Source organism: Chinchilla lanigera, unplaced genomic scaffold, assembly GCF_000276665.1.
Source record: "Chinchilla lanigera isolate Chin_1 unplaced genomic scaffold, ChiLan1.0 scaffold00049, whole genome shotgun sequence".
Lineage (NCBI taxonomy): Eukaryota > Metazoa > Chordata > Mammalia > Rodentia > Chinchillidae > Chinchilla > Chinchilla lanigera.
Genome location: NW_004955450.1, coordinates 7,561,884 through 7,573,623, shown reverse-complemented (window position 1 = coordinate 7,573,623; position 11,740 = coordinate 7,561,884). Strand labels below are relative to the sequence as shown.

At 52.3% G+C, this 11,740-nt stretch overlaps 1 protein-coding gene across 2 annotated transcripts in view; it reads left to right on the top strand.

Annotated features, from left to right (window-relative positions):
* The first annotated feature begins 580 nt into the window (after positions 1-580).
* The window catches only part of Coro2b (coronin, actin binding protein, 2B), a 50,597-nt gene continuing 39,437 nt past the window's right edge, over positions 581-11,740 (top strand). For both annotated transcript variants that reach the window (XM_005393674.2, XM_005393673.2), the window contains exon 1: positions 581-781. In XM_005393674.2, the coding sequence (XP_005393731.1) occupies positions 581-781 (201 nt within the window). The remainder of the gene's footprint in view (positions 782-11,740) is intronic.

Sequence of the window (11,740 nt, the reverse complement as noted above, 5' to 3'; positions counted from 1 at the left end):
AGATGCTTAACCTCTGTGCAGATCATGATGGCGGCAGTGGAGGTATCGATGACGGTGATGACGATGATTTAGATTTTGGGGGTGACTGGGAAGCTCTAGAAGAAATCAGAGGCAGAGCTGAGAACGGCTGGTAACCTGCTTCTTTGCTCACAGCGGGACACGCTGGTCTCCATCCTGACACTGCCATTGTTCTCCATCTTTGTGACTGCCCCAGCCCTCTGCCTGTGCCCCTAACACCGAGCACACGTTGTCCCTGTGTGCGGTCAGTTTTTCTGTCACATGGCTCGCTCCTTGGTAGTTAAAGGATCCTGTGATCTTTCTGGAAAGAGAGTTGGGTGTGGCCACCAAAGCAGGAAGTGTGTGAATGCCCCCATGCCAGTCTCTGTTCTGTAGTGTTTTATAGTGCCAGTCCTGCAGTACGGGCTGGGCACATAGTGGGCCTGAGACAGGCCATTTCCTGGCCCCTCTGCCCACTCCCTGGCTTCCTTACCTCCAGCATACTGGAGGAGCAGCCCTGTCCCCGGTGCCCAGGCTCTTCAGGAAGCTGTGACCCTTCTGACCCTGTGTCTCTGGCCCTCAGATGTCCTGGCGTCCGCAGTACCGCAGCTCCAAGTTCCGGAACGTCTATGGCAAGGTGGCCAACCGGGAGCACTGCTTCGACGGGATCCCCATCACCAAGAATGTGCACGACAACCACTTCTGCGCCGTCAACGCCCGCTTCCTGGCCATCGTCACAGAGAGCGCAGGAGGGGGCTCCTTCCTTGTCATCCCCCTGGAGCAGGTAGGTGGCCCTGGGGCTTTGTGAGCGTCCACAGAGCAAGTGTGCCCCAGATCCAGGAGATGGGATGTCTTTCCCAAGCGTCCCTGGAGGGGGCACTTGGACAAGTCACGGTCAGTCTCAGGGGGTGCCCTTTCCGGAGGACCTGGAAAGTGCCTGTCCCTAAGATCAAGCCCAGCTCCACAGTCCTGCATCCTGGATGTCCTTTCAGTTTGGAGCTGGAAGGATGAAGGCCCAGCCATGGGTACACCGGGTACCTGCCAAAGTGGCAGAATTGAAACGTGTGGCTGCCCACCCCCCAGAGGCTGGTGGTCACGACCCTCTCCCTCGCCGTCCACCACCTTGCTGAAGGTTTTCTGCCCTCGGTTCCTGCTTGTGTGAATCCAGCAGATGAAATCTGCAGGCCTAGATCATGCAATTTTGAAGGTAGAGCCACTCAGGCAGAGCCCCCACGGGAGGTCATGTGACCCGGCAAAAGGCTGACTGTGGTCCCGCTTGTTTGTGGCTTAGTGCTCCCTCCCTGCCTGACTCACCCCTACGTCTGCCCTCCACCCAGCCGCTCAGGGAGGAGGGGTGTGGGTGGGAGGGAACCCGGGTGCCTCAGGCTGCACCCTCCGGGCCTGCGCAGGGGCATTTTCCAGCCTGTCCTCCCCACAGTGGGGACGCAGAGGTGGAAAAGGCTTAGGCCAGGTGCCCTTTCCCACCAAAGGGACATCGGCATGACCCAGAGGTCAGAGCCTGAGATGTGGCAGCGTCTGACCTGCAGGCAGGATGTCTGGTTGTACCCCTCACTGCTCCATGGAACCCTGGGCTTACCATTCAATCTCTCTGGCTCTTATTTTCCTGTAATGGTAAAACGGGATCATAAAGTCTCCTCTGCCTGCATCTGCCACAGTCCCTCAAGAGGGAAGGGATGTGAGAGCCACTTAAGGGCCACACAAATGGGCAGGTGTCTTGTCACTTTCTTGGGGATGCTGTTAGCTCCTCTGAACTCCTGAAATGTAGCTCGCCTCCCCTCCTGAGCCATATGGCTCCCAGGTTGACAGCCAAGGCCTCACCTCAGAGCAAAATTAATCCAAATGGATTAAAGATTTCAGTGGCACAGCGCCTGCCTGGCAAGTGCAAGATCCTGAGTTCAATTCCTGATACAAAAAAAAGAAAAGTTCTAAGAAAAAGAAAAGCTGCTAGTGTATTGCTAGTATATTAGAGGAAAATGGAGAGCATTTAAAAAATCATACCAGTATGGAACGGCTTGTGAAACAGGATAAGAATCTCCCATCAAGGAAATAATTAATGGATTAGAATAAAATTTTCCAGTTATTAAGGTCTCATCCTAGAATGAGACACCTAAATGAAATTAAAGGGCGAGCTGCATACTGGAGCACAATATTTATACTATATAACAGATGAAAGCCGGGTGTGGTGGCGCACGCCTGTAATCCCAGCACTCGGGAGGCTGAGGCAGGAGGATCATTGCAAGTTCGAGATCAACCTGGGCTACAAAGTGAGCTGAAGGCCAGCCTGAACTGCACAGCGAGACCCTGCTCAAAAAGACAAAACAAAACAAAACAAAACAACAACAACAAAAAATATAACAGATGAAAGATTTGTATCCAGAATGCATACAGTATTCCAAGAGCCAGTAAGACCCTCTCTCCCATGGACAGAAGATATACATAAGCCATTCACAAGAAACAAAATATATTGCTTAATCTAAGTAATGAGAAAAAAATTTAAGAATAATAATCTTCAGTATCATGGAAAGTGAGAGAGAGAGAGCGGAGCTCCAATATACTCCGGGTAACATGTCAGTGAGACGACTCAGCGACATCAGTTAACAATCACAAAACCAAAAAACAAAAAACAGTTACAGGTGCGTGGGCAGGGACTGGGGTCACAGCTCAGTGGTAGAGCGCTTGCCTAGCATGTGGGAGGCCCTGGGTTCAATCCCCAGCACTGCAAGGACGAAAAATAAGACGTCCAGTAGCTAGGCGCATCTACTTCAGAAGTCTCCTACAGAGCTATTCTCAGGTCTGTGTAAGGCTGCAGCTTGTTGATTCCAGCACTCAGGAGACCGAGGCAGATTGTGGGTTTGAGGCCAGCCTCAGCTACATAGCAAGGCACTGTCTAAAAATAACAAAGTGCAGAATTTTTTAGTATTTGACTTGTTAAAACAAACCTCAATTTTTGAAATTATTTTTTAACAGAAATCCAGTTCCTTAAGGTTCCAACCCTCCCGATTTCTGTAAGGGCAGCCGAAGAGTATGGCATTGTGGGTAACCCTGGTGTAAAATGTGGTGGGATTTTGTAAGTACTCACAGAAAGCAGAAGAGAAAGTACTACTTCCTTTCTTTATTTTTTGTTTTTTGTTTTTTTTCCGGTACCAGGGATCGAACTCACGACCTTGCACTTGCCGGACAGGCACTGTGCCGCTGAGCTAAATCCCCAGCCCCTGCTTCCTTTCTTTACAGAGGGGATCAGCCTCTCTGTGAAAACATGATGGGCATGTACGTACATGTATATTTCCTGCGCACTTTTTTCAACTTTATATTCCTCGACACAGTTTGCGTAATGTAATTCATCTTGAAAATGCCCCCTCCCCCTCCACTACTCGTTCATTTCTGTTTTCTTTCATGGCAAGAAGTTTATAGAGGAACACACTGAGTTGTGCTGCTATTTTATAGAAGCAAAAAGTTAGAAACCACCCACAGGTCTGCCATAAAGGGACAAGCGGATGAGTTAGGGTCACAAAGGAGTACCATGCGGTCATTAAGACTGGTCTTGTGCAGCAGGTGCCCCCAAACCACCAGTCTCAGCCTCGCTTTACTCTCTTACATCTATTAAAAATCTAAGTTTTTGTTTATAGGGGCCGGAGCTATCAACAGTTAGCATGTTTAAAATAGGAATGAAAGAATCTGAACAACTGAATCTGAAAGTGAATTTATTAATTCACTTGAAATAATAAATCCACTTCATGTTCTCCCAGCAAATATATATTTTTGAAAAATAACTACAGTTTCTAAAACAAAAAAATGGGAGGAATGGCATGATTTTACACTTTCTTGCTTGCTTTTTTGGCACTTGGGGATTGAACCAAGGGCTTGCACTGAGCTACACCCATAGTCTTTTTCTTTTTTATGCTGAGATAGGATCTTGTCAAAGTCTGTCATTTGCCCAGGCGGGGCTTGAACTCATAATCCTCCTGTCTCAGCCTCCCAGACTGCTGGGATTACAGGCGTGCACCGTCGCGCCTGGCTACTTTATACTTTTGCAAATCTCTTAATATTAGCCTGGCTTGACAGAAGCCAGCGGATCCTTGCGTCTGCCTCCGCCTTCAGCCTACGGGGATATCACACATCTCACAGCCTCTGGACGCCTCCCCGATTCACCAGGGATAGGACTGAGAAGCAAATGATGTCTGAGTGTTATTAGGCAGATAGTTTGGACTCAGAAGATTCCCCGAACGGGGCTTGAGGACCTCAGGGGGTTCGCAAACCACACTCCGAGAAGTAGTGATGAAGAGGAACGTTTACTGAGAAAAAAGTACTTCTTATGCTATGCTAAGTGGATAAAAAGGGCAATCTATGACTAATCACATAAAAATACCTACCTGTCTGTCTGTCTATCTGAAGAAGACCAAAGGAGGAGGCACTAAATGTTGAGATGATTGTGTCCATTTAGGGAATTGGACGTGTTCTTTGTTTTCTTCTTTTTCCTTAGCTATGTTTTCTGATATTTTTTTTTTACAGTGAACTTTTAACATTCCGTAGTTTAGGAAAAAAAAAAACCAGTAGAAGCAATGCGTTGATGGGAGGAGGGAGTCCACCTCAAGGGCCATGAGGGCCCCAGCCCAGGGAGGGCTGCTGGGCCTGCACCTGGGTGCAGATCTACAGTGTTACAGCACTTGCCCGCCTCCCACTCTGATGCGGGACCTTATCTACCCCAGCATCGGCCCTCAGCCCTTATGAATGTTGCAGCTGTTTTCTCCGAGAGTACGTGACTCTTAGCTTGTTGTGGGCAATTCAAGCAAGACTGCAAAGCTGTGTGGACCGTGCTGGGCTGGGCTCTGACCTGCCTGGGAGGTGGGGCAGCTCCCTGGCCTGAGAGCATCATTTAACTTGCACAGGACTTGGCCTCTGGAAGGAAGTGGCTCAGGGTCCCGCCCCCAACAAAGGGGCTGCTTAGCAACCAAGGCCACTGTCCTGCTGCCCCTGTGCCCAGGGCCTGGCCTGCAGGCTTGGGGCTCAGCCTGGCTGGTGCTGGGGGTGGGGAGGGGGAGAGAGAGAAGACAGACCAGTTCCACTAATGCCAAATTCAGTCCCCTTGTTTATCGGGAGCGGGAGAGCAGAGCTATTTCACATCAGCCTGCGTCTCACTGTAGTCCAGGCTGGCCCGGAGAACTCACTGTGGAGCTCAGGCTGGCCTTGAACTCGAGGCAATCCTCCTGCCTCAGTCTCCTGAGTGCTGAGATTACAAATGCATGCCACCATGTCCGGCAACATCAGCCAATTTCCTGGCCAAGAGAAGATTATATTATTTCTAGTTTCAGTTTTTCCCCCTCAGTTTGGTAGCAATCTCCCCGAAACAATTCTGTATCTTATTTAGTTCACACGTAGGAAATATTGTGGCCACTTCTTGGGGACTTCAGACTGTGGTTCTGAGTGTTACAAGCTGTGACCTCAGTGTTGCACTCACGTCCTGAGAAAATTGCCTGTGTTGCCGTTCTTTCAAATGTTCCCTCTACTGTCAGGTGTTGCTTCTCCTTCTTTACTGCTTCCTTAGAGGTCTGGGCCGAAAGAACTTGCCAGGAAGTCCCAAATCCCTGTCCCACCCCTCCCTCGCTTTCCCACACAGCCTCAGACTCTTCCTGGGAGCTTTTCCCCCATTCATTCACCTTCCCTCAAAGTTAGCTTGCTGAAAATTTCATTGTGATTGAAAAATCTTTCTCCCACCAGGCACGGTGGTGCACACCTGTAATCCCAGTGCTCTGGGAGACTGAGGCAGGAAGATCCCAAGTTCTAGCTCAGCCTGGGCAACTTAGTGAGTTAGCCACACTCTCTCAAAATTAAAAAAAATAAAATAAAAAGGTTGAGGCTGTAGCTCAGTGCAAAGGTTTTAGGTTCAATCTCCAGTACCACAAACCCAAGCCAAACCAAAATAAAACAAAACAAAACAACCTTGCAGCTAGGTTGGGACGCCCTGTCCACAACGGCCACAAACAACTGCAGCAATGTATTTACCTCTGAACAGCAATAAACTCTGTGTTAATTGATCCTTTCTGAAGGGAGCCAGAGCCTTCCCCCCTGACGCTTGGGGAAACTGAGGCTGCAGAGACAGTCAGGAGCTGGACCCAAGGCCAGCTCCTCAGTGCAGGAGGTGCATGGGCCCAGCGCCCGCTCCTAACTTCCGAATGCAGACTCTTCTCCCCTGCCTGGGCGCTGGCGAACAGACAGGTTGTGGCTGCTGGCGGGTCCGGAAGGTGTGGATTTGTCTTCCCAGAGCCCTCACAGGCTGTGCCTGTTGTTTTCCTAGTTAACAAGCAGCTCAGGCTCCCCTCTCCGGAGTGGAATTTTAAGCTGCAGATGGGGGAGCAATCAGCACCCTGATTGCCTGACACAGCTGGAAGGGCCTTATGAATATTCCAGGGCTGGCAGCTGATTAACACTCCCCTTTCCTCTGCTGGCCTTGGGCTTCCTGTGGCTCCAGGGCCGGAAGCACAGCTACCTGGGACTCCCAGGGACACCAGGCAGGAGGGAGGAGTCCTGGCCGGGAAATGAGGACCCCGGCTTCTCCCTGTCACCTGGGGAGCAAATCACCTGGGGAATTTTCAGAGATCTAACATAGCTGTGCTTTTCAAATCTCACTTCAAGGCCCAGGATGAAAAGACAGCTGTTCTCAGTTTAGAGATGAAGAAATAGAGGAGCAGGGAGGTCAAGTGACTCCTCTGAGACAGCACAGCACACACGTGGCAGAGCAAGAATTTCAGTCCAGGGTTCTCCAGCCACATCTGCCCATGCGCAGAGAGCCAGGGAGGAGCACACCGGGAGATGGGCCTGGGGTTGTTATTATCACTGCTGTTTGAAGATCTTGCACAGGACTCAGCCAGGACTTTGCTGAGCTCCTCTGCTGAGCCATGTGTAGCTCTGTCTCTCCAGGAAGCCAAGAAAGCAGCCGCTTCCTAAGCCACATGCAGGTGTGGCAGGTGCAGAGCAACTTTTTGCCGGAAGGAAGGAAGGCAGGAAGGAAGAAAGGAAGGAAGCTAACAGCCCCCCTTTGCTGGGTAAATAGAAGCAGGGGAGGTGCCTGGAGCTGGAGGACCCAGGAGATAACATCACCCCCTGATCAAGGGCAAGGACTTGGCCCCAGCATCATGCCAGGGGCCTGAGTGCCATGAAGCCTGGCCTCCCACAAGCTGGGTGGCATACTGTGGTAGGCTGGTTAGTACATCACCTGTTAACTGCCATTGCATTCTCTGCAAACTGGAGCCCCTTGCTGGCTTTCACTCCTACGTCATTGCATATGATGAAGGTAGTCAGCAACTTGCTTTAAAGCAGCTGCCCAGTTCTTGCTTTAAAACAGCACGGATGCTGGGCTGGGTGTCCAGGAGGGCATTGTCCCTGTGGCTCCCTGGCTTCCCACCCATCCTGCCCAGTCTCAGTGTGGGGAGAGGTCACTTCCGCCTCCATCTCTGCGGATGGGCAGATGCACTCTCCTCCCCTCCCCATCAGGGCCTCCATTGCTTCTCCTCCTAGTTCTGTCTATGGGCGTGGGAAGCCTAACTAGGGCAGAGCGGTTGCCCAGCTCTCTCAGCCCTGCAGAGGTGGGCGATGGAGAGGTGCCAGGGCAGGAAAAGCTGCAAAACTCCACAGGCATCCCCGTGGGGGGGGCAAAGCCTGGGGCAGGAGGGAGGCTCAGGCTCCAGGGCAGAGAGGCCTTGCCTGACTGTGCCTTGCCACTCGGTGCTGTGTGACTTCGGGTGAGTCACGTAACCTTGCTGTGCTCCAGATTTCCCTTCCAAAAACATGAAGTTGGAACATGTGATCTCAAGGACTCATTTTAGCTCTTGCGCTCTGTCTGCTTCTAACACCATTTTATTCTAATGAGTCCTCACCAGTGTGTGGTAGGCTCTGCATGAATACAAAAATGGCTCCTTCTCCCTGCTCAACCCCATCTCTACCACTGCCAGCTCTGTGAAGCCTTTCCCATCCCAGTGCCCACCCCAAGACAGCTTATGCCCATCACTCTTACAGCACTTGCTAAATGCTTTCATATTTTTAGGTTAGTTCTATCCGTAAATCTATCTAGTTATCCACCCGCCCACTTAACTATCCATCCACCGTCCCACCCATCCAACCACTTATCTGTCCATCCATCCATCCAGCCACTGACCTACCCCTACATCTATCTATCCATCCTTGTATCCAACCAGCCATTCACCCATCTACGCACCTACCATCCACCTACCCATCCTCCATCCGCCCATCTACCCATCTGTCCATCCATCCACCCAACAAATGTTTCTTTTTTTTTTTTGGTTTCTTTTTTTGGTACGGGGAACCGAACTCACGACCTTGCACTTGCCAGGCAGGCGCTGTGCCGCTGAGCTAAATCCCCAGGCCCTAGCAAATGTTTCTTAAGTACCTATGCTTCAGCCAAACGTCCTGGACCAGAGATGCAACAGTAAACAAGACCAAGTCGTCTCATGGGCTGAAAGCCCCTGGTGTGGGACACATGTCTAGTTTGTACAGGAGCTGGCGAAGGGTGGGCTGAGTAGGTGCTCAACCAGGAGGCATTGGGCTGACCCAGGCCAGGTCCAGGGGCACAGCCTGTCCCCCTAGCTGGGGTTTTCTCTTTACTGCTCCTGGCAGCCTCCCCTCCAAGCCCAGGGATAAAGTGGTACCCTGTCCTGCAGGACCGGCCCAACCAAAGGGACTGCATCCTCCCCTGCGATCCCTGGGCCAGTATTTTTTTTTTTCTTCTTGGTAGTGTTAGGGACTGAGTCCCGGATCTCACGCACGCTAGACAGGTCTCTTCCACTGAGCCACATCCCCAGCTCCAGGCTGGCCTTGTGCAGCTGAATCTGGAAATTGATGGATCGCTTAGCTCCATGGCTCACAGTGTGTTTGGAGCTTACTATTAAAGGTTAGAGGGCAGCCCAGTGCCCAGGACTGTCATAAAATCAGACTCCTGGCTGGTCCAAAGCCTCCAACCCAGTTCCAGATCTCTTAACCCTTCCCGCCTTCCTCCTCAGTCAGCACTGAGCTCATCAAGGCCTCTTCCATTAAAAAAAACCCAGATCCTCTTCCCCTCTTGGGAGGAACTGAGAGAGCCTTTTCCAAATCCATTTTTCAGATCTTTCCTCAATTGCTCTTTGTTCTCCAAGCTGCCTTCCGCTTGGTGTAATTTGCATCTCAAAGCCTGTGACAGCCGCGTGTACAGTATGTGACTTGGGGGGGCTGTGCTCGGAGAGGGAGAAGTCTCAACTTTATTCCATTTGTCAGGGGCCGGAGATTGACAGCTTTGCTTTGTGTTTTTCCCTTTTTTGGAAGAACTGGCTGCTTATTTTCCAGAAAAGTGAAGCCAAGCCCTCCAGCAGTGATGGCAGTGTTGCTGTCTTACTTATTTCAGGGTTGTGGGATGGGGCATTCTCTGGATTTGGGGTCTGCAGGGAGCTGGGGGCACAGCCTGGGTGGCAGGGGTGGAGGGAGGTTGGAGAATCCACCCTCAGCCTCGGGCCGGGGCCTCAGCAGAGCCGTCCGAGGCTCATTCTCTCCAGAGGCAGAGGTGAGAAGCAAGGGCGGCAGCCGGGCCCCTAGGACTCTTGTGAGCTTGGGGCTCTGAGACCCTAGCTCTGCCCAGAGCCATTTGCCAGTCTTGCTGTCCTGTTTTCCTCCCGAAGCTTGGAGCCTCCCATCTCTTTGTGATATAGTCCCGGGCATATAACTGCTCCGTGCCTCAGTTTCCATGTTTGTGAAACACCTTTGGTGCTTGCTCTTCAGGGTGCTGTGATAAGGACATGAGGTGCAATGTAAAGCCCTTAGCACCCAACCACAAGTGTGTGCTCAGCCCCTGGTAGCTATGGTGACGCCAGGCCTTCTGCCCCGGCCCCTTCCCCCTCCACCCAGCCCCAGCGATGCCCAGCAAGGGGAGCCTGTGGCTACCGCCTCTGTGTCCCCAGGTACCACGCAATAAGCCCTCGTCCTGCCCAGGGGGGGTGGCATGCACGTAGAAAGCCATTTTTGCCTGCAATGGGCTCAGGACAGGGGTACAGGCCTCAGGGGCGCACGACGGTGCCCCAGCTGCAGCCCGACACCAGGCTCAGAGGAGGCCCAGCGCTCACACATCCCGAGCGTCTCATCGTACCCGAAATGGACCCTGGCCCCAAGAGCAGAAGTGTCCTAGCCAAGCCTGCAGGACATGCTGGGCGCCCTCAGGCTTGGCCACTTCTCAGACTCCCACGTGCTGTTCACGAGGTGTTGAGGAGGGGACTCTCCTGTCCCGGGGATTCCGGTGAGGCGTGAGGAAGCCCTTCGGAGTGTCGATGGGCATCGAGATCTGCCACATACGGCAGCGTCCCAAGACCCTGGAGGGGCCCGGGCACCTTGCCGGTTCCGAGCCTCGTTCGTGTGACTGTGACTCAGCTGGAGTGACACAGGGTGCGTGAGGAGCGTGGGGACAGGGACCGAGGTGGCCCGGGTGGAGATGGAGCCTCTCCCCGGGCCCCACGCGGCCTGGAGGACTCAGCCAAGTCCCCCACCCCGCCGTCCTCACGACGGTTTCCAGAACAAGGCCGGCCTGTGTGCTGCCTGATTCTGTCCCCAGCCCTGGGGCTGTTTCCATTTCCCATGTCCCTGCCCCTAACCCCAAACGGGACTCTTAAAGGTCACCCAGACTTGGGGCTGGGGTGGGAGGAAAGAGGGTGGGCCTCAGCATTCCCAGCCTCTAAACAGAGCCCCTTGCCTGCTTCCCAGAGCACTCTGCCAGGACCTTGATTTTCGTTGCTAAGCAACCTGGGCCTAGGTTTCCAAGTAGGTCCTCAGGTGAGCATGGGAGGGGAGGGACGGTGGCGTGGGAGTGCCTGGAAGACCTGGACAAGGTTGTACAGCTAGTTAGGACCCCGCGTGCCAGAGAGCTGGTCAGGACAGCAGACCCTCAGGATCCCACTCCCTTGAGGCCCCAGTCTTCTTGAGACAAGCAGCTGGGCTACACAACACCTTGAGATTTTCCTGAGAGGGGTACCCATTTCCCTGGCATCCAAAGAACTGGATTCAAATCCTGCCTCACCATTAACATGCCATGAGCTTTGGGCAGGTAGACTAACTGGTCTGTGACTCAGTTTCCATGGCTGCAAAATGAGAGGGAGGTCGGTGTGAACTCCAAGGTTGCTCTGAGGATTCAAGGAGGTGCCTGGCACAGGCCAGGCCTCCCCAAGCTCATGTGCTCATGTGTGGGCCTGAGGTGCCCTCCCCGCTGGGGCCAGCCGCCTACCTTTCCCCTTCACCTTGGGGGAGTTCTCCCTCAGTTTTATAAGGTCTTAAATATGGTACAAAAATTTCAAACACTACTTGTTAACACTGGAAACTTTAGTTCAAATACATCCAGTTTGGCTGGGCATAGTGGCGCTGCCTATCATCCCAGGACTACAGAGGCTGAGGCAGGAGGATCACCTCGAGTTTGAGGCTGCCCTGGGTTACACAGTAAGTTCAAGGCCAACCCGAACTGGGGAATGAGATCCTGTCTCAAAAAAATAATAATAAAATAAAACAAGTTCTTCACTTTTGGGGAGGCTGGCATAGGTCCCTTTGGCAGTCTAAAAAATCTGATGGACCCTTTCATGGCATAAAGTTTATACGTATGTAAACAGAGTGAACAATACTACAACAGAAACTGATTCTGTTCCAATACAGTTATCAAAATGCATGGCAGGGGGCTGGGGATTTAGCTCACTGGCAAAGCGCCTGC